Here is a 23422-nt window from a genome sequence, read left to right as displayed (position 1 = left end):
TAGAGTCATGTCGAGGTACCGAGGGTGATCCGGAGGCAAAGTCAAGGCCAAAGCGAAAACAGTCCAGTAACCGGAGAATCGTCAGTATAAGGAGAATCCAAATCGTAGTCAAGGATGGCGAGAAGTCAATCGAAAGCCGAATAATCAAAACCGCAATCACTATCAGTCAAGGACACAGAGTGCCAAATCGAGGGAGGAGATCAATAGGCCTAAGGGCCTGACTGAGAGACAGTCCCTGGAGCACCAGCCTCTGTCTCCAGCTAACGCGATCTCCCCCCGAGGAAGGGGCTCACTAAAACTTTTATCTGAATTTAGTGGCCAATCAGAACACTCTCCGCAGAGAAATTTCTAGTCAGATTACCTCATGTCAGGTTCTGACTGAGCATGCTCTCAGTCAGAAGCGGACACAATCTGAGCATGCGTCTGTGGGGAAAGTAGGTCAACAATGATTGACAGGCCCGCAGGTCACCCAGGGGGCAAGGGCTGGGTGAGCCTTGGAACTTTCCACTCACAGAGTCCCATATGCATGTCAGTCTCAATCTTCTGTGTTGGCAGCATTTAATCAAAACTTTGCTCTGACAGTATACTGTTTGCTTATTACAGCTTTTATCACCTATAATCAAGAAATCAGCCATGTAACCTTTTGGTAGGACATAAAAGTCAAAATTATATCAGGTATGATCTGAAATTCAGCAGCATGTAGAAAACATCTTGCACAAATGAAATTTGGGACATGAAATATTAGAACTGTGAAGGTGGGACACCACTGTCCTAGCCAGTATCTCTTTAGACCATGGGAACCACATGACAGTGTGTGGCTTGAGATGCTAGGGCTCACTACTTCCCCTGAGAGGTCAATTTCTGCCCACCTGCCCATGCCAGTGCCTAGTGTACTCACCTCGCATACCCTGATATCATGGCTTAGTACAGGCCCTCACTTTGGTCAGAGGCAATCAGTCTGGGTGCCACTCCTCTTTTACATCAAAGGGCTCTTGGCTGACACTAGCTTCTTTCTCTCTTGAACTCCTGATATTGTAAGGCCCAAGAGCATTATGACTGTCCCATTAAGAAAACACACATATAGTTGAGAGGGTCCCTGTGGAGGGCAGCACACTGGACTTTGTCTACCCTGCAAATACTTTAAACAAATCACCAGAATAGTCCAAATAGCATGCCCGTCAAAATAGTCCAGCTGGCTAGTTTACCCAAACAGTCTGAAAGGCCAGGATTGCCCCAAAACAGCTCACTACGCCAAATAAGAAAATACCCCCAATAAGAAAAATAGCAAAACTCCTTAAAGAGCTCTGTCATTCCTGTGAAGCTTCCTACTCTCACTTCCCTGCTCCCTTTACAGCTGCTCCCTTGCCTTTCAGCCAAGGATCCCATTATTGGGGTGCTTCCAAACTTAGCCAATCTTTGCTGGACTTATTCCAGTCCTGGTCTTTCCACAGACTTCCTCTATCACCAGTGGGCTTTCTGCAGACCTACTCACCAACAGTCTCCGGGGTGTATCTTGCGTTAGTCTGAAGAAGTTCTTCTGTCCGCTAACACAACCCTTCTGCCATGCTCTGGTGGTAGCTAGGTTTATATAGTCTAGAGGACCACCCCTTCCAGACAGCACAGCCCAGCTCTTAAAGGCACAGATCCATTTCCTGTATCTCTTCCTAATGGAGCCAGAGGCCAACCATTACAGATTTAAAGCTGCCTATACACGTGCTCTGGGGTGTATGGGAGGAGCGTTTTAATTAAGAGTGGCTCCCAGAAAAACACTCTAACTAAAACAGCTCACCATCACATGTATTAAGCCATGGGACACTTTATCTAAAGCTCATTCAACAAAGTGTAGATAAAGAGCCCCTGTGGCCATTTTGAAATGTGCGGGGGCTTAATACTAGGGGCCTAATCCTTGTTGTGGCAGTGCAGCCCCAACCCCTTCCCCGTTATCCACCCTGAGGTGTTTGTGCACCCACTGGTGGCAATGAGCCCGTCTAGGGCTCCACAGACCCTGGTGCAGCTGCTTGCAGCCTCCCTGCCGCTTGGTGACTAGCAGTAGGGGCCTGCTCAGAGCCTGAGCCAGCTGTGGCATGCCAAACAAAATAGCTTCACATGCCACACATGCTGGAGGTTGCCAACTCCTGGTCTCCCACTTACAATGACAGTACCCTAAACACCAGGCTATAACATAGTCTGACCGGGGACACTCTCACCCTTATAGCTGACCCTGCACAACTGGGCAAACAAGACTGAAAGAGTGATATATTTTAATTTCGCATTATATGTGCCCCTAAATACTTTTGGAAATTTAGCCCTTTGTGTGACAATTCTCCATATGTAAAAAAGGAGATAATATTTTCCTTTCTCATGCAGGAGTTGTGAAAATAAATCCAGCAATGTTTCCATAGAGTGAGGAACACAGACATTGCTGCAAATGCCCTGAACATTCTGGCACGTTTAACTTGCCCAGCATCTCATAGAAAGTCTGCGGCCAAGCCAGAAATAAAGTCTAGTTCTTCTGTGTCCTTGGCTGCTGCTTTAGTCATAAGTGTGTTTCTTTTTCTGGAGAAAAAAAAAGAATAAAGGACAGGGAAGTAAAACTAGAGTGCACGGGCGCACACGCATGCACACACACACACTCACACAAAGCTGGTTTTGTGGAAAGTGTTTTTTAAATTTAGTTTTATTAATCCACATATTTTAAGTCATGAAGTACATTTTGCATGCCCTGTAGCAGGGTCACAAATTCTGAACATTTTTTCCATACTGTGTCATGCACTGAGGTCTGTGTGAAGTTGCAAGGATGAGAATTGCTGCTTCTGTTCAATGCATCTGGGTCTGGAATCTTTTTGTTCGGGCAACTCTTCAGCGACAAACATGGCATTGCTGCTGCCAACCTGCAGCCCAGGGTGGTGCCTGTATTGGCATTCCTCCCCCTTTCCATCTGCCCAACTCCCCTATATGGTGGTCTTATTCCATGGAAGCCTTGTACATTCATGACATGCCTCACACAGACTTGCAAGAGTGGCTGCTATTGCAGCCTGGCCAAGACTGAGAACACATCTGCTGGCTGCTGCCACTGCTTCTCTTGCCTGTTTTCCTCCTTACTTCTTCCCTTTCTCCATTCCTTTTCTGTCAGCCTCCTCTCCAGCACTCCTTTTCCCACTTTTATCATTTAATTTTGCTGTTTGTTGTTCATGTGAATACTTGTGTGCTTTGTACAGTGGTTACCAATGACCCCGTACTAGCCTGAAATACAGCTTTCTTGTTAGTGGAGTCAGAAGATGCTCCTGTAACTGATTTTTGAATATGAAAGGCTCTGTCACTTAGAGTGACAATGATTTGCCACATCAGTCCTTTGTATGTGATAGGCTTGCTCTTACCATGTGAGTGCACCAGGGAAAAGGAATGTAGGGACCTAGGGTCTAGTCATCTTCTTTCTCAGTCTCAGGTATGCAGTGGAGCAAAACTGTTTGCTACCCTACAACCCACTAGGAGGATGCCAGGTTGGGTGGCTGGCTGGTATTGGGTGCCCATGAGGGTCCTAATGGGATATGTCAGGCCCATCAACAGAGCAGCTAATGTGGTTGCTTGAGAAAGCAATATGCAACAGCTGGAACATTTGATGCTTTATTTCAAAGTAGCAGCACATTGCATAGCATGAGTCTCTCGTGTGCTGTTAGGATGGGGCCTTCCACTCATTCCACTTCTCCCTGCATGGGTCCATCAAATACGAGTGGAGTTTTGCTGTATGTGCTGTTAGTTGCCTTCACTTCAGCAGCTGTGGCATGCATTTTTCTCAAGAAGCAAACACTTCCCCTATTTGCTTTTAATTATTTATGGTAATAAAATAGAAAAAAAAGAGCCCAAATCTAAAAACTTTTTCCGCAAAAATAAATACACTTTCAGTTCAGATCTGTGGCCATGAAAGCCATCTTAGTTCATTATTATTGCTTATAAAGTAAATTTGTTTTTAAACACAAATCAGAGATTAAAAATCTCATAATAAATATACTGTTGGAGGAAATTAAGGTGGGGTATTTTTCTGTAATTTTCCCAAGAAACACATATGGAAAAACATACTTCTACAAAATAAACTTATTTTATAATATATTTGGACACTGAGCGATTCCACAGATTCATAACTTGCTAATTATTTTTTCTTGTTTAATGTGGACCAGTGAGATGCCAATGAATGTGTGAATATAAAATGTTACACAGGGAACGTGTTTACTGTAAGCATTCACAAATTGACAGATAAGTTATTTTTTGTGCAAGTCTTTGAATAGGAGGTAGCTAGTAACAATGGGAAACACAGATATGTCTCTGCTGATTTTCATTCTCTATAATTGCCTGAAAGAATAGGCAGAGTTTTGCCAATAGCATGCAACAGCCTTCTCACTGATAGAAACCCATGTTTGCTTTTTAAAATACTGCCACTAACTATAACTTAATATAGTAGCCTACCTAATTATTACTTTTGTATGCCTTGTATTTATAGTGGGATTTTCTTTATTGAGTCAATAAAGGTGGGGTCTTTTAAATGGTTTTTCAAACCATATTTTATTTATACCTTTTGTGAGAAGAACATAATCACTAGTTTCATTACCTGTGCAATATTTTTTACTCAGCTATAATAGCCAAATTAAACAAAAAAATAATTTGGAGATGCATGAACAAAATTAAGGCCGGTTTCTATAAGAATGAATGTTATGCTCATGCTCTGTTCACCAGAGAAATCAAGAAAGATTCCTATAATTTAACAGGCTAATAAAGAAAGGTGTGACGCTAATGTCTGTAGTACAGCAAGAAACCAGAAGATGCCAATATTACAAGCAAGTTGTCTGTTAGCCTTCACTGACTTGGCTGCAAACACATTCAGTTGCAGTGAGATTTTAGGACTCTTATTCCCATTCTCCTGCCCTGGAGTAGTCTGGGAGCATCATGGAGGTGACATTCTTTAGTTTCCTATAGAAAGCACATAGCTTTTGTATGCCCTCTAGTGGCCAGCTCCCCAGGCAGCATTACAGCAACAGCGGTAGGAGCCGTTTCCTTCTAGCCACTGAGCCAAAGCAGCACTGTGGGGCCAGAGCAATAGGATAAAGCTGGAACTATTTTCAGGTAAAAGGGATGGGAAAATATGCTTTTAGAACTGCAATTTCCTAATTAATATGATCTGGATATGAAATATTAATGATTTTTGCCACCTAACAATGTTTCTAAATAGAGAAATCGTGTGTGCCTTACGGTAGTTATAGAAGGAAAGGAAATCCCTGTGGCTGCCCACCACTGCAGTTTGTGGCATGGTATTATATAATCTACATGTAACTAAGAATTATATCTGGTTATTACCATACATCTCAAGTTACTGCAGGTCTGTTAAGAGTTGTCATTAGACCTATGGTAAGGGCCAGATAGAGTGGGAAATTGGGAGCTGCCCCCAAGCAGTGAGGTGTTTTCCTTCTCTCTGTATGCAGAATGTGTGCACCTGTTAAAGGGCCACAGCACTTATAGCCTGTCACATTCAACATCAGGGTTATTATTAGATGCTGAATCTGAGGTACCAAAATTTGCTTCTCGGTTTTCCAGTGGTGGGGTCTGGCTTGGACTCCCCACCCCCGAATCAGGACTTGGGACTGGCTGGACATCCGCAGCATATTTCTTTTGTCTCTGAGAAGGCTCTTGCTTTTGCTTGAGGTTTTTGAAGCGCTTGAGCTTCACCGGGTCCTTGATTTCCTTGGTGCAGCCCAACAAGGTGAAAATTTCCTTCCGGAACTTGGAGCTCATGCCAAAGTAGATCAGGGGGTTGTAGAAGCTGGCAGACTTAGCAAAAAGACTGGCAAGGATGCCTGTGAGATTGGGCACAGGATAGCCACAGGCAGACCACATGGAGATAACAGCGTACGGTGCCCAGGCTATGATAAAAGCTGTGCAAATGACAATAGAAATCTAGGAGACAGAATAAAAAAAATCTTTAGTTACTTTCTCACAGTATAGGATGCTAGGTTGCAGTGAAGAGTATTGCAAAGTAATCATGTGGTGCAGTTTCATGGGGAAGGGACTGAAAAATGTGAGTTGTGTTCCCAGCTATACCACTGGCTAAAACTCTCTATGATTTTAGACAGGTCATTTTCACCTCTCTATGCCTCTGCTTCTCTTCCCAACTTTTGTTTGTACAGTGCCTAGCATAACAGATCCCTGGTCTCAGTTGAATCCTCTAGTGGCTACTGGAATACAAACAATATTGCCAAAATGATTAGTGCTAGGACATGGAATTTCAGTTGCGAAAAGAATTTCAGTTTTTCAGAAAAAATGTAATTCCAAATTGGGATGGAAAGTGAAAAACTTGATTTTTTTTCCCCTGAGAACTGAAATGGTGTCATATTCTCACAGTAGGAATATGTCAGTGTTTCTAACATGAAACAAACTTCCCAGTTTTCTGGTTACTGGGCTATGGGCAAGCTAGGAAGCCTGGAAGCTCTGGACTGCCATCTACTGCCAAGTGGCTGAATTATGGCTCTGATAATGATTTTCTAACAGGAAACTGAAAATTTTTAGCCAAACTGAAATTTTCCTGGGGAAAATTCTGCTTTTGCTGAAAACAAATTTTTCATGAGAATAACATTCCCATGGAAAAATCCTGACCATCTCTACTAACCACAACTAAAATCACATTTTTTCTACAGAAAATGTGAACAGAGTGTTTTAGCAAAGGCAAAGTGATTTTCAATGACTGCCTGTCTTGTATGCATACCAGCCTAACCTCTGGCTTTTTTACTATTCATTCCATCCGGGAAGCGCACACATCAACTGCTGAAACTTCCTTAGCCTGATGAAGGGTTTTTGAACCCGAAAGCTTGCTTATTGTTCTCCAACTATTTAGTTGGTCTAATAAAAGATATCAGATTCACCCAAAGAACCTTGTTAGCAAAAGCAATGCATTTATACATTTCTTGCCATGTTATTGTATACTTATTAGTATACACAGGGAGCATCTACATGTGCTATTAATGGTATAAATACTATGGATGCATTAATACTACACATGCTATTAATGCTATAAATATTGTGCAGCAAGCCTTCCCTGTAAGCACATGTGGTGCAGACCAGTACAGGACTGCTCCTAACCTGCTGTGACCTCCTGCAGCAGTTGGGGGAGCTCCAGGCTGCCCCAGGGTGCTGGCCCAGAGGCTGGTAAGGAGCACAGGGGACGGTCCCAATGCGTACAGGGCCAGGTGAGCTGTGCTGGCTGCAGCAGCATCTGCCTTCTGGTGTGGGGTCCTGATGTACATAGGACTGGGAGACAGCTGCCACTGCAGAGCTCTCCCAACCTTGTGCACCTGGAGACAAGCCCTGTGTCCAGCAGGAGTCCCCTTGCACAGCTGGGGACTCTTGTCCTGCTTCAAGAACAGCTCCCTGGCTGGGAGGAGAAATCCCTGAGCAGCCAGGGGCTGGCCCAGAACTATCCTTTTTTCTTTCTTTCTTTTTTTTTTTAAAGAAAATTTTTCATCTCCCAAGCCAAATCAGCCAAATCAATTCCAAATCCATGAGTCACTCAAGAACCATACATGGCCCTCCTACCAGCAAACATCCTCTACCCCTCCCTGGGGCTTCAGATGCTTCCAAATCCTTTGACAGGTATCTTATGTGTAGGCCCCAGCCCAGAGGCTTGGGGTTCGGATGCTCCTGAGTTTTGCTTGCCCTCACCTGTATGTCCACAGAAGTAAGCTAGGGAAGAATCTCCCATTTCCATAAAGTCGGCATATAGCCAAGATCTTCCCATTGGAAGTGAAAGCAGGAGGCATTACCTGAGCCAGAATACTACCTCCTGACAGAAAAGTGGTTTTCCCCTGCAACTAGGAAAACCCCCTCAGTGGTCATGGTATTTCCCTTGCTAGCCAAGAGCTAGTGGGGAGTTGACCCAAAAGTGGGACAGCTCCTGGCCAGCCCTTGGCTTCACTGGGCATCAGCTGAGTGCTCATCAGGAGCTGCCTCAGAAAGGGGAGAGCTCCCAGCCAGCCCCCAGCTGCATGGGAAAGCAGAGAGCTCCCCAGTTCCAGTGCTGCTCAGCTCCCAGCTTTTGCTTTTTAAAGTCTCCAAATCAGGTGAGATTCCCAGCTCCCCTCCACAACTCTAGTTAATCCCCCAAGCTCAGCAGCATGCCCCCTTCTCTCCCATTCCCCACTCACTCACCTGCCATACCCTGTCTCCAGCTGATGCGGGGCAGGAGGGGCTCCAGCATTGCTCCTGCCCCACTGGCTGCATGGGGAGCCAGCCTCAGCAGCAGCACTGACTGGTGATGGCAGCGAGCAGGTTCCTTCTCCTCAACCTGCTCTTGGGTTGGTGGGAACACTCAGGAAGACCAGGCAGGTTAGAGGAACCTGCCTGCCTGCTCTTATTGCTGCTGTTGTTCTGGGCTGTGCCTGAGTCCCTGTACAATCTGGCTGGAGTGGGGCAGGCACAGCTTTGGAGCACCCTCAAGTCACTGGGTCAGTGAGGGAAAATGGCAGCTGTGCACAGGGGTGGGGATCCTGCTGTTGAACAATGTGGGAAGGGGAGGAGGGAAGAGTCTTACCTGGTTTGGGGACTTAAAAAGTCTCTGGCTGCTGCTCCCACAGCATGGTCTGAAAGAAGGGTGCAATCACTGCACCACATCTGGATCCATCCCTGATTCTTACTTTGTCTTGGTTCAACGCAATTAATGAGGGGATTTTGAAAGCCCTCAGCTTTTAGTAAAATTATTAACATAAATTAAACTGGAGTTAGGTTAATTCTGAACATTTTTTTTTAAATCCTGCCACTAGGGTGCCTCTGAAAAGAACACACTGCAAGGTTTTCTTTTGATTTGTTCAGGACAGGTCTTGTTATATTTAGCTTTAGTTTACCAAATTGCCTCTCAGATGAAGGGACCAAGTAAGGAATTTCAAATACTAGCAAAGTGAGGCCCACATAGTTTTGGCAACCTACAAATATGGTATTTCAGTTTCCCTTTCTCCATATTTTCATCGGACAGTGTGTCATTTTTCCCTCATTTCCCTCATTTTTCCCTCATTTTATTCCAGTGTAATAACAAGTTTGTATTTCCTTCACTGAATATTAACTGTTTCTTAAACCACACAGGGACATTGAGTGCCGGATCTATTTTCTTTTCTAGTGTACTACACAGAGAGTAAATGCTGCAACTTACCCTAGTGACATTTCGCTCTAGTCGCCTCTGTCTGTCTGTTGGGTCAGTCATTCCACTCAGCGTGTGGTTTGACTTTACAGTGTTGATGATGGACACATAAGAGAAGAGCATGATGGTCACAGGTAAGAAGAAACAACAGATAAAAATGGACACAATGTAGGACTTGTAGATAGTAGAAAAACTGGCTTTTGCCCAGTCTATCTCACATGTTCCATACATGCGATCTAGGAAACAGAATATTTGGTTAGGTTTCTAGTGTATTTGATTTATTGGTTTTAAGCATGTACTTTTTCCTTTTAGAAATTAGACAACTTAGGGCAGAATTCTATTTCACTTCACATACCCAAAGGACAGTTTTCTAGCCACATAAGTGACATTTTTGGCTCTTATGCCCAGTTAGTGAATCTACTACCCCATATGGTATGGACATGCAAGCATCTCCATGGCCACTGAACATGGTCAGTAGGTTATGCATCGACTGGACAGGTATGTGACCAGTGGGCAGGTATGTGACCAGTGAGACAGAAAAGAAATAGTATTCTGCCCTTAGTGAAATAGTATTCTGCCTTTAGTGATTATGGACATAATTCCCTACACCTGCTATTTTCCAAGACATCATAGGTGGTAACAGGACTGGATGCTGGCTCTCAACCTGCCTTTGATAAAGATCTTCACTACAAATCTATGATGAAGAAACTGTTGTAAGTTGGGATACTGCAATTTCCAGTTTTAGAAAAATAGCTATTACGTTTTTAGGTTTGACAATGCTAAGAGTTCTGTTCTTCCACTTGGTATCTTTTGCTCCATGGTAATTGTTTAAGATCATGGTAGCAAACAACATAATAATAAAGTCAAAGCACCAACTTATTTTAAAAATATCAACTGTCATGTTCATCGACATATTGCAAAATAGAAATGGCGAGAATTAAATCATTGTGTTTTCTTTTGAAAAAGAAGTGAGTCAGTCATGATAATTCTTATGCAGGAAGGAACTTGACTCCACTGGCCACACACAAGTAAACAAGTCAGTACAGTACATGGCAGAGGTCAGGGACAGGCCCAGGTACCAATAGGACATGGGACAGATTTAAACCAGAACTTACACACATTTTGCAGTTCCTGTGGAGCTACAGCTCCTTGGGCAACGAACTGGTTCAAACAAAGGTATTTAGAAGGCAGAGATGTATCTAGATGTCTCATCGGGTTTACAGAGGTATATGAGCAGATAGGAATGCAATGGAAAGTGAATAGGAGCTAGATGCTTGATGTGTTTAGGCACTTTGTTAAATCCCACTAGCACATACCTGCATCTTTAGCAGGGAACCTGGTTTTACCTGATTTAAAAAAAAATCCCCAATTTTCAGTTTAACAAAAGTACCCCCAATCCACATTTTTCTATAATTTAAATGAAACACCACTAATATATGTGGATTGGGGGTTACTTTTTTAACTGAAAATTAGGGATTTTAAAAAAAATCAGAGGAAACCAAAATCTTTAGATACCTAACTGCCCTTGTACAGAATGCCTCAAGACTGAGGAATTACGGGCCTCCTGATTCCCAGGCCAGCCAGCCCCTCAGGTTCATTGCTTGGCAAGTAGGGAGCACGGGGAGACAACTGGCCTGAGGATTTGGAAGCAAATGAGTCTCCTGTCTGAAGCAGTTCACATTATCAGGGCTCCCAGAACTTCCCGGTTCCCAGCTCCCTGTGGCAGGTAGCTGATTCCTGACTACAGTAGGATTTCCAGCAGTTTCAGAGTCCTGGGTCCACAGAGGAAACCTGGAAGCCCTAGTATGGTGGGGAGAGAAGGATGCTCTGGGGTGGTCAACATGTCTGGAGGTCGCGATCAGAAAGTGACTTTGGAAGCATATTCAGTAGGCACATCTACATGAGACATGTATTGTGGAGTTTCCTAACTAGCTCCTCAGTAAATGTCTTGGCATCTACATGTACAACACTATTAGGCCATAGGAAACTAATAAACTCCACAGCAGGGTAGTACTTGTAACTACCCTGCTGTGAAGTTTTTTACAAGTATTTACAAGTACTACCCTGCTGTTGAGTTTTTTCATGTGCAGCAATGCACATGTATATGTTGATGGGGCTAGCTAGAGCATGAAGGTGCCCTAGTGTGGGGGCTGCCTGCCAGCTAGCCCCATACTGGAGTACCCTCATGACCCAACCAGCCCCTCTGCAGCACGTTGACTTGGGTTCAAGCACACCCTCCTGATCTGTTGCCAGCCAGGGCTGCTCTGACCCAGCTCAACATGCTGCGGTCCTTGGTACATGTTCAAATGATGTGCTCAGGAGCAATGAACTCTGGCTCAATGTGGGCCAGAGTTTATTGCTGCAAATGAATTGCACATGTAGACGTGCCCAGTTAGATCTTAGCAACAAATATTGGAAAGATTATACAAAGCTGGGCATAACAGCCCCCAATCAGTTCTGCAATCCATCTAACAAAAGCAGTGATTAGCAGAAGATAATTGGACTCTAAGATATATCCACAATACAATTATAAAAGGTAACATTCCTAGGAATAAACTATTCTTTGTGAATTATATTCCCAGCCCAATTAATAAATAATCTGCTATACAAAAAACATCAAGAAAGAAGGGAAAGCAGCTTTAGTTATGCAAATATGGGCTGACTGTGTCAGCATATGGAGAGGGCACGAGTGCATTACCTATGTAACTTCCCCATCCAAGTAGTGGAGCCACTGACCAGAAGGAAGCTGCCACCCAAATGAGAAAAAGTGTCACAGTAATATTGCTGTCGCTGATATAGTTACCTGAAATACACAGCATAGTGAGGAAACAATGGTTAGATGACTTCACCTTTTCTGATAAAATCGATGAACAATCAAACTATTGTAAAGACTTTACAAGCAGGGAGAACTAGTTGTGGAAATCAAGTTACTTTCAATAATTCTCAGCAAAAAATGCTTGTAAACTGGAGTCACCTACTCTGGACTCATTTAAAAGGTGTTTGGATGTTTATCTTGCTGGGATCATTTGATTCCTGCAGACTTCCTTCCTATGGTGGGGGGCTAGACTCGAAGATCTCGCAAGGTCCCTTCCTAATGTCTATGAAATCTATGAAAATATATCAGTGACCTGAATATTCAGTATTGGAGATACAATAGAATAGAATATATTAGATGTGTTCTGAATTAGAGGAGCGAATAAGAGAACTAGGAAATTCAGTGATAAAACTATAAAAACAATACATTGATTTTTCCTTTTTTGGAAAAGAAAGTATAAGTTTAAGATGAAAAGGGAAAAAAATTACAATCGAAAAAGCCTGGAAGAGAAGTGAAATCCCCTAAAATCATGGACTAGTTTAAAACGTTTTGGAAGTTTTAGTAATGTAAAAAGTTGTCCCATCGAGTCAGTGCTCTACAGGGGAGAAGACAAAAAGATGCTTGGTTGGAAATCTGGTGGAAATTTTTGGAATTTGCTAACAAAGGACCTTCTCTTGCCTGCCTTCAGACCAGAAAATTTTAGAAATGTTTTTGAACACTGAAGTAAAAGTCTATGCTGCCACTGGATGAAAAGGAACATTTGGATAATGCTATCTGCTAAATACAAAAACTGCTTTCACTGTACCTCTCTACCCTCCACTTTGTTCTCCTTTACTCTCCAGTTTCTCCAGATCACCCCCTACTTCCCTGCACCATTAGGGATGACAGAGCATCATTTCCATGGCTAGTTTCTGAGTTTGCCTGTGATAAAGTATCTAATGCTTCTGCCACTGCTCAGCTGTATCACTGACCCTAAATAATGTTGCATTTAAGAGCATGAAGAAAAGGAAAGAATAAGCTATATGAGAAAGAGTGACTCTTTACACCATTCATTTGTGTAGAACAGCCTTAAAGCAAAAATAAATATAAATATACCTTAATACATTCCTAGAGTGGAATAAGAGGTCTGCCATTAAATATGACTTCTATGTTTAATATTCACTTTTATCATTACAATAGATATTTTAAGTACCTTCATCTTAGGGTTACCATATTTCCAGGATCAAAAAAGAGGATCCATTTTGGGGGAGAGGGGGAGGGGTGGGGGAGCAGAGGGGAAGGGGCATATGATGGCAAAGGGGCAGTGATATGCCTGTGCCCTACCTCTGCCCCGCACTCCTAAGCCCCTGCCCCCAGTCCTGCCAGTGCCCCTCACTCCTAACCCAGAGCCCTCTGCCCCCTCCACCCTGCCAGTGTACCTCACTCCCAACCCGCAGCCCCCTGTACCCTACCGCTGCCGGTGCCTCTCACTCCTGACCCACAGCCCCCCACCCCCCAGCTCTGCTGGTGCCCCTCACTCCTGACCCAGAGGCCCCTGTCCCCCCAGCCCTGTTGCCCACACAGCTCTGGGCACACACACACACACTTGCTGGGGCCTGTGCATAGAGCACGTGACCCCTGACAGCTAATCACTTTGCCTGCGGCTCCCAGCCCCAAACAGCCAGCCTGGGAAAGCAGAGGAAGAGCAAAAACCCAGACATTTCCTTGCATTTTAGAAACCCACCCAGACACAACGGCAGGTGTTCAAAAAAGAGGACATGTTTGGGAAAACCCGGATGTATGGTAACCCTACTTCATCTGCACCGCAAGGACCTTGGAAGCTTGGCCCTAGGGCTAAGGAGAAACATTCAAAAAGCCTGAGCCTGAATTGATTCAATCTTTGCAGATTGGTCTAACCTGCTTCAGCAGCAAGGGAAGCCAGGCAGACCCTGCTGTGCCTGTAGTCTGCCCCAGAGCTTTGGCTAGGGAGGAGAGGAGCAGGGCCAGCCTGTTCATTGCACCATAGAGTGCAGCCAAGCCCAGCCCAGGGCTGCAAAACATCTGGAATATGGGGGACTCTGGTTTAACTTAAACCAGGAAGGGGTCTGGGATAGAATTGCATAAATCAGTTTGACCCAAATCAGTTAAGTCTAATACTACATTCAACTAGGTTTATCTTAAACCAGTTTCAGCCATTTTGAAACTGGTTTATCTGCACTGAACTTATGTTCTATTACAGGTTTAAACCAGTTTCCGATCACATAAACTGGTTTATGTGCAATGTCTGTCCTTAGCCCACCTGTGTGTGATCCTGGTACCCTAGATGCTATTAATTTGGCTCTCAAGGTGCCAGCGGTGAGGTAGTCCCTAAAGAAGAGGTGACAAAATATACTAATTTTCTTCAAAGCACAAGACATTATTAAAGTGCTAGTTACTTAAGGTAAGGTTCATAAAGGAACTGAGACACTAAAGTCACGAGTGATTCGCAGAAACCCACTTAACTCCATTAGGTGGCCAAAGACTCCTAGGTGCCTATGTTTTTGCCAGAAAACCATTGCCACTGTATATGATCAGTTCTGTTGGCTGGGCTGAGTATTTAGGCAAGTAAATCTATTCAGGATTCACAAACTGCACCTAAGCCCCTGTGGGCGCATGTAGACATGCAGAGTCATGAGGTATGCAGCACCACATACCGCACAGTTTGGTGTTCTCCATGCTATAAGGGCCTGCTGGCCAAGCATGCTGGGGTTTTTTTCTGTGGGTTTCTTTGACCCCCTGAATATCTATTTGTCCCTGGGGAGCCAAACATCCATGCACATCTAGATGCGCCCTGTGGGGCCCAATCTACACATACAGAGGTGTTCCTTGGGGAAGGCGGGGCGTGAATCAGGACGATCACCCTGGGCCCTGCACTTTGGGGGGCCCTGCACCACCACTCTGCACAGCCACCGCATGCCACCGGCTTTGTGCTCCAACTGCTCACCATCCTCTCCCCTCACACACAGAAGCCCTGCACAGGCTGATATGCCCCAGGCCCTGCACACCCCTAGGGTTGGCTCTGCACACATGAGGAAGACAAGAATCTGGAAAACAGCTGAGTTACGAGATAGTGTGGGGATTATTGATGACTGGAGGAGGGTTGGGAGAACAGGGTTATAAGAGAGATTTGAAACAGAGGAGTGAGCATTTTTAGAGGAAGAAAGTTTTCAGCAGAACAGGCAGTACAGAATGAATGATGGGAGAAGGTCATCAGGTGTTGTGGGATGATTGACCAGCATCAGTGGAGCATATACAGGCATGAGAACAGAATGGATGATGGTGGCATGTTCACGGAGGACTTGGTGAGGACAAGTAGTATATGCATTGAACAGATTAAGGGACAGGAAATAAATATAGGTCTGCAAAGGGATGTACAACAGTAGTAAAGGGAGATACTTAACAGTGGCAATTCAGCAAAGCCAGAGTATATGGAAGTTAGAAAAATGCATGGTTTATTAGAAAATCAAGAGCCAGTATTTGACAGAGGGCTTAACCACTAGGAATAGTGAAGACCTTTTGAGAGGTTAAAGGGAAGAAGTGACAAGATTTAGACAGGGGACTAGAGAAGGGAGGAGGAGGGAAGGAGAGTCAAAGGTGACAGGAAGATTTGAAGCTGAGGAGGAAAAAAGGAGAGTTGTTTTGTCAATGGAGGTAGATAAGGGAATAGAATGAAAGACTAGGATGAAAAATCATAGGGTCATAGGATAATAGAAAAGCAGGGCTGGAAAGCAACCTCGTGGCTAGGTACAGACATTCCAAAAGCCCAAGGTTGAATCAATATAAGTTATGCCGTTTTCTGTAATGTGGGTAGTTTAAATCGGTGGTGAGCAAAACACATATTTGCCGTTTGGTGCAGGGGGAAATCTTAGGCTAGGTTCCACCATTTTAAAATCAGTCTATGTGTGCTGAACTTCTGTTCAGTTATGATTATAGACCAGTTTTGTGTGTTGAACTTCTGTCCTGTTACGGGTACAGATCAGTTTCAGATCACTTATACAAGTAAAAGTGTAATGTCTATACCTGGCCCTTGTGGTCACCTAGTCCAGCCTCATGATCAGAGCAGGATTATCCCTGAGTAAAGCCATCCCACTACAGTGTCCGTCCAACCTGCTCTTGAAAATTTCCAGGGATGGAAACTCCACATTTTCTCTAGGCAGCCTGGTCCAATGCTTGGCTACCCTCATAGTCAGAAAGTTCTTCCTAATCTCAAGCCTAAATTTCCTCTGCTATAGTTTAAAGCCACTGCTCCCAGTCCCGTTCCCTACAGCCACAGAGAAAAGTCTATCTCTAAAGATAAATTTAGTCTGAAAGGTACTGGGCTTGATTCTAATCTCACATGGTGTCCTTTTTTATAGGCAGATCAGAATTAGGTCTATTGATCTTGAGATGGTGCTGGTATATTGCAGACACAATTTTAGAGAGGCATCTTGAAATACAAGACCGGATAGGAGTGGAGAGGATGTGGGGAGAGAATTAGGCCCAAGAGTCCCAGGTGGCAGCTAAGCCAGTTCACAGTGCCTGCAGTGAGGAGGTAAAAGTCCCATTAGCAGGCAGAAACTGGCAAAACACCAATAAGGGCAAAAATGTGTTTCCAGAAGGCAGTAATCTATGCTGAGTATATTACCAACAGCTGGCAACTATCCTAAATTTCATATAATTCAAGATAGATAAATGTATGCATCAGTCAAGTACCGTACTTTGAAAGGCTTAATGGATACCCAGACTGAAAGCTTTGATGGAAACAGGATTCTAACAGACATTATTGGGTATGTCTGCGCTATACAGACACCTCCACATTCCCTCTGTTTCTGAACTGGAAGCAGGGTAGCTGGGTTAGTATAATGCTGTGTGGGGATGAAGAAACCACACTAACAGGGCTATACTGCTTCCAGTTCAGGAGCTAGCATGCACAGAGCTGGCATGGCATATTTCAGCACACCACTGCCTGGGACCCTGTTGGCATACACATTTAGTCTGATTTTGATTTTTTGTGCATGCATTTGACATTAGTGAAACCCCCACAAGTTTAAGGAAGTCACTCAAGGCTAATATGAAGGTAAAAAAAAAGGCAAAACTTGGCGAACACTTCTTTTTATTCCTCTAAAAGTGTGTATGGTGTAAAGACCTTACCTCTGTCAGGATGGCAGCCTTTTATGTAGCGTGTCACACTGATCACTGTAAGAGTGTTAATGCTAGCCAGGCCAAAAAGAAGTGTCAGGAATCCATCAATCTGGAAAAAAACAAATAGTACAGGCTTTTTGTTACCACAGTCACACAGCAGAATGCCCAGGGGGGAAGCAAACTATTGGCCCTGCTCCAATCATTGCTTATTAAGGCTCTCAAAAGTCTTTCAAAAAGACCAAATACCAATGAAATAAAAAATGTCATGAAGCATTAGCATCTTTATGGTCAGCAAACAGTTGAGACATTCCAAAATTAGAGATGTGCTGTGTCATGTAGGTAATGTATATGTACACTAAAGAAGCAATCGTACACTTAAGGGCACATTCCAAAAAACCCCCGGCTTGCAGAAACAAAAAAGAATTAAACAAAAAGGTGTAAAACCCTGAATGAATGTGTGGAAGGTCTGGGTGACCTCTCATACATGCACCATGATCCAGAAGGATCAATGGTTGCCAAAACCAAAATGATTGTAAGGAGGCAAGTTCATTTTGCTGGGGGGAAAATTCAGTCCTTGAGTGAAAAGTGTTAGGTGGCCCATTTATGCCAACCCTCACTGTAGCTCTGAAAACCCCATGGATGGTGTAGATCTAAATGAAAATGTACTGGAGTGGGGAGAGTGCCATGCAAAGGTACTTTATCATGTATATTTGTGCTAATTTTTTTTCTTACTAAAAGTTCCACTGTATTTTTATATTCATTTTGTAGGTCAGTAAGTACTGAGCTTGTGCAGGGTGTGCTATTTTGACTAACACATTTAAGTTATGATCAATTTAAACTTGACACGTAACTTTAACCACAGTTTACATCACAAAGGAATTTGGCCCACGGATTTCCATGGATGCTGCACCCAGTTACTCCAGGCTGCATTTGTCTGAATTTGGCTTCTTGTCTGTTCCCAGGATTAGTTAAATACCTGGAAATGCAAATGTTCTGTATATTTCTTATATCTCATTTGGCTTATGGAGGCAAAACAGCTGTTACTTTTCCCCATGCTATACCAGTAGTGTACAAACCCACAGCCAAGAGCCACTGTAAATCCATACAGCATGGGGTTAAGGAATAGGATGTTACTGTTTTATCTTACTTACAAAGGGAATGGTAAACCCCACCTTCCCACAACTAAGTTTGAAAAACAGCAGTAAGGTTTAAAACTAAATACAGAACAAAGTGCCGGGCTTTAGTCCTCACTGGATGTAAATCACTGTTCTGCTGATATGTGTCTACTGAAGAGATGACTATATACTTTTCTCTCCTTCCAGAGGTGGCTGTCTTTCCCTTCTCCTCATTTCCTCACTGTTAGACCATCATTTCTCAATGACCAGATGATGGAGTTCAATAACGAAGTGATTAAGTATTTAATCACTAAGTGATTAAACTCATTCTATCAAGAATGTATTTATCATTTTCTTATTTGAAGAATAATATTGTGTTATCATAACCAGAGCTGATAGAAAAATTGTCAATAAACTAGCTTTCAGAAAAATCAGTGTTTCATAAGACTATGTATATTTCAGCATTTTTTTCATTTTGAGAATGTTAAGGATCGTATCAAATGCTTTGCCTTTGTTTTTGGATATAAACCTGAGTAGCTTAGACCAGGCCAGACAGTAAGCGAATGGCAGAGTAGGCAATTGACCAAGAAAATGTAGTTTTGGAGTAGTGTCCTAGTTGGATTTAATAAAAGCTGAGGCCAAAACAACAAGGAGGGAGATAAAACATCTAAGATAATGCAACAGGGCATTATTAGAATAGAGAGATGAAATTAAGCAAGAGAAGTGATGGGTGCCGCATCACTTGGGACATATAAAACTAAACTGGAAAAAATATTAAGACATGTACAATAGGGGACATTCCTGCACTAGTAGAAAGATTCCCAAATAGGCTTTATCACTTTCTATGAGCTGGAAAGTGGATTAGATCATGAACTTGGTTACACTTATGTCAGTTAAGAGCAACTCCATGGACTTTACCATAGGTTTCCAATGACGTTACTGAGGTCAGAATGAATGCTTGTGGTCTCTAGTAGGGTCCTTGGGAGAGGAAAGAAGAGGTGTTTCTGAAGAAGAAAAGGAGTGATAAGGCACTAGCCATAGCCCGTCTGCTTAAGAAACATGCCAGAGTGGTAAAGGGGTGGAAAAAACAACTCCATTTTACACTTAAAAAAGACAGCACGTAGCATCAGGGACAGTACAAGAGCACCAAAGTAGTTAGTAACTCAGAAGATGCTGACAGGATCTTGAGTTGATAGTCAGAGTACTAATATAAGGATTCAGAGTAAAGAAATTCATTCCTAATTTTCTCCAAATATAAAGGATGTATTTAAGATACCAGAGAAATACTTAAAATAAACAGGAGTATGAGTAAAATTTTGCCAAGCTAAAATGCATGCTTTTCTTCTACTTCATTTCTTTATTCCTTTTTCCTTTTCTTCTACTTCCAGTACATTCTTACCTTCCCTTGTTATAACACTTTTTCCTATTTCAGTGTAGTACAAAATGTCCTCAAAATGTAACCTAGTGATTCCTGTTGTTCAGAGTGGAATTAAAGAACTGTAGGCCTTTTGGATAATGAATTAATTCAGACAGTATCAGGAGATATATCAAATTTTAATTTTGCTTCCAACAGGTTTTTTTTTTTTCAAATTTCCTAACAGATTAGCATGCTTAAAAGCTTTTCAGCAATGCACAAAAAATGTTCCCCCTGCTATGCAGACATTTCCAGATAGCACTTGTTATTTTATTGGTTGCCTGCAAGCTAAGATGTGAACAAAAGAAAAATGTGTTTATTTTCCTTTATTGTTCCCATACCTTATTTTAAATTGCATTAACATTCAGCTACATTATTTAAAATGTACAGTGCTCACAATGCACTCCAAGTCTCAGCTTAAATTTTGTTGTCAGGAAGTACGTCTCAGGAATCTTCTATGTACAAACAATTTTAGCAATGAGCTTAATTTTCTTCTTAGTTACTCCAATTATACCATGGTATATCCCTGTTGATTTCACTGCATTACACTGATTTGAACAAGATAAAGAACTAAATATAGCTCAGTGTTTCTAAACTTAGCTTCATAGAGTGAGAATGGCATGAAAACAGATTGCCTAAGTAGCTGCAATGCATCAGTTTAGGCTGAAACACTAATCTTTCCATTATCAGCCAGTAAAATTCCATTGCTCAGTGCTCAGGACAGACAACACAAATCAGATTGTGTTAATCTCTTGTGGTTTCTTGAATTGCATTTACTTCTCCATTGACCTACTTGTCATTTTGGTTTACTCCGGCAAAATGTAATGAATATATCTATGATCAAGGAAAACTAGACTGGGGTGAAGATTTTGATGTATGTGTTAAACTTGTCAGAAGAGGCCAGCCATTAATATTTTAAAAAAATTTAATGAGACACCCAATTGACATATAAGTAAGAGATAATGGCTCTCAGAGCTGAATAAATAAAACAAAAAAAATCAGTCTGCTAATATTCTAAATGAATAAATAAATAAAGTGGAACTAAAAGGAAGTCCTAGAACTGAACAAACTCTAGCTTTTTTGTATCAAATGTAAATCAAATTCCAGTCAAATCTAATGAAAATATTCGTCACCCATCTCTAAGACAGATATATTTATAGTGGCTACATCTACATGAGATGCTGACTGCACAGTTGCTTATTACTACTGTGCAGTAGCATTGCATGGCAGGAAGCATAAGGCGATGCTGCTGCTGCGCAGTAGTAACGAGCTATTGTACAGTCAGCGCCACTTAAAAGCTGTTTGGCAATGCTACTGTGCAGTAACTGCAGTTACTACACAGTCACTTAGTGCTTGTTTATACAAGTACTAAATGATGGAAAATACTCCTGACTTTAAAAATATTGACTATTTTCTTTGAGTGTCATTTCTTTGGAAACTCTCATTAAGATGAAAGGGAAATGTGGAAAAAATGGGTTTCAGGTAACAGGATCCATCTATTTGGGGAAGACAAGCTCACGAATCGCATCTTTTCTTACTTAGTGATTTAAACTTTCTAATCTTGTAGCCCAGGGGTCAGCAACCTACAGCTCATGGAATCGTTGGATTTGGCCTCTGGATGTAGGGCAGTGGTTCCCAGACTGTGGGTCATGACCCCAAACAGGGTTGCTATATCAGAGGATGGGGTTGCGATGCAGTGCTATTTTCTTTGAGTGTTATTCTTTTTGAAGTTCTCACTAAGATTAAAGGGAAATGTGGATCTCCTGGAAAAGTGAGGGCCACACCTGGAGTGGCAGAACACCAACATGTGCTGCTCCTCTCTGCAGACACCCGGCTGGCCTCATCCTGCTCAAGCTGCCCATGCCCACGAGCCTCCATTATGTGGACCAGCTCTCTGTCCAGGGCCCCAATGCGCTGGCAGAATCCCAGGGCATGGAGCCCCAGCACCACCAGTCATGCACATGGAGAACCATGTGCCCCAGTACGTCCTGGAGGGTGTCACACACCTCCAGGATGGCCTCTTCAGCAGTGAACTTGCCCACTTCAGGACCCACATCCCTGTCACTTGCCCACCCCATGGCCACTGTCCTTATTACAGCTGGAGGGTTGTCATTCCATCATGCTCCAGGCCATCGCTGGCCACCACAGCACCTTCACGAATGTGAGTGCCAGCTGGGTGGACAGTGCCCACAACCCCCTCGTGTTTCATAACCCCACCCTGTCAGCCCTGGTGCAGAGTGGCTGATTTGCATTGAGGGTGTCAGACCTGCAGCTGGGCACCATGCTGGTCTCACACCTCCCCGTTGGGGACCTGCCTACCCACTCCTACCCTGACTTATGTGACTCTACACCAGTCATCTGGACCCCTGCCAGGCCTACTTCAACTGGTGTCTGAGCCAGATCTACACCCTGGTGGAATGTGCCTTTGGGCACCTCAAGGGATGCTGGACACTGCTGAGCCTATAAGTGTGATGTGGGTTCTTTCTCCCGAGGTAAAGCACCTTGCATTTCTCTGTGTTGAATGTCATCAGGTTTTGATCTGCCTGCCTTGCGAGCCTGTCCAGGTTGGCCTGAATCTCCAGCCTATCCTCTAGCATGACCACACTTCCCCATAATTTGGTGTCATCTGTGAACTTAGTCATTTTGCTTCTGATACCCAAATCTGGATCATTTATGAATATGTTAAAGAGTACTTGTCTGAGTACTGAACCCTGGGGGATGCCACTGGTCACCATGCACCATGTTGACTCAGTTTCATCAACTGTTACTCTCTGGGTCTGACCATGGAGCCAGTTCCCCAGCCATCAGACTGTGAGGTTGTTGAGGCCTCAGTTCCCCAATTTTACCATGAGGACATCATGGGAGACCAAGTCAAAGGCTTTTTTGAAATCCAAGTATATGACATCAACCTCTTCTCCCTTGTCCAGGTGATGCGCCACCTGGTTATAGAAGGAAATGAGGTTGGTCAGGCAAGAGCTACCCGCAACGAAACCATGTTGCCTATCTAACATTATAACACTTATACAGAAAATTGAGTGAAATCAAGGCATTATTCTTTGTTCCCGATGGAACCGACAACAATTTTGTATTTGCACAGCAATGAAGAACATGTTGCATGACAAAAATGTATTTTATAAGAAAACTAGCATATTTAATGATTTGAGAGACACTTGGTTGAGAGACACTTTTATACTTCCACAAATAGACTGCACTTTAAAAAATAACTACTATTTATTGTGAGACATTCTGAATGCAGGATGAGGGCTTATTCTTCCCCCCCAAAGCATAACATCACTAATACATACTCATAAAATAAAGGACATATCTGGATGAGCTATTGATTGACACGTATTTTCTATGAGGTGCCTCTGCAATGACAAATATTGAGGAAAAGGTGTTCGGTCAGAGAGAACTATGACCCCTTGTATTCTTACAATGTGACTGGGGTATGCCTCCTTGATATATACAATTGCTATGTCAGTTATGCCACTGCAATTTAAAGTCATTGCTCACAATGTCAAAAAGAAGTAAAGGGGCCTTTACAGGGCATACAAAACTTTGAGAAAAATCAGAGTACAGGCATTTGGAGACTGAACAACAACAAAGAGTGTAGCCTTTGCCATCCTTGAACCAGACACATTGGAATGTTCCTGACCCAGAGTGAAGCATTGCTAAAGCATCTGGCCCATTTGGATGGCTGTAGAGAGAAATAAGAAAAGTACCAAATAAGGACTAAAAGGTCTTCCCTTGGCAGCTTCTGCTCTCACAGC

At 43.1% G+C, this 23422-nt stretch overlaps 1 protein-coding gene across 1 annotated transcript in view; it reads right to left on the bottom strand.

The window, feature by feature from the left end:
• Positions 1–5502: 5502 nt before the first annotated feature.
• LOC149873468 (visual pigment-like receptor peropsin) overlaps positions 5503–23422 on the bottom strand; it is a 40233-nt gene continuing 22313 nt past the window's right edge. Inside the window, exons 3-6 of the mRNA XM_090031513.1 lie at positions 17133–17232; positions 11868–11972; positions 9182–9405; positions 5503–5943 (exon numbers count right to left, since the gene is read on the bottom strand). Of these exons, the coding sequence (XP_089887639.1) occupies positions 5503–5943; positions 9182–9405; positions 11868–11972; positions 17133–17232 (870 nt within the window). The remainder of the gene's footprint in view (positions 5944–9181; positions 9406–11867; positions 11973–17132; positions 17233–23422) is intronic.

This window comes from Crocodylus siamensis, chromosome 1, assembly GCF_052110815.1.
Source record: "Crocodylus siamensis isolate JL-2025a chromosome 1, ASM5211081v1, whole genome shotgun sequence".
NCBI lineage: Eukaryota > Metazoa > Chordata > Crocodylia > Crocodylidae > Crocodylus > Crocodylus siamensis.
This window is presented reverse-complemented; position numbering and strand designations above follow the sequence as displayed.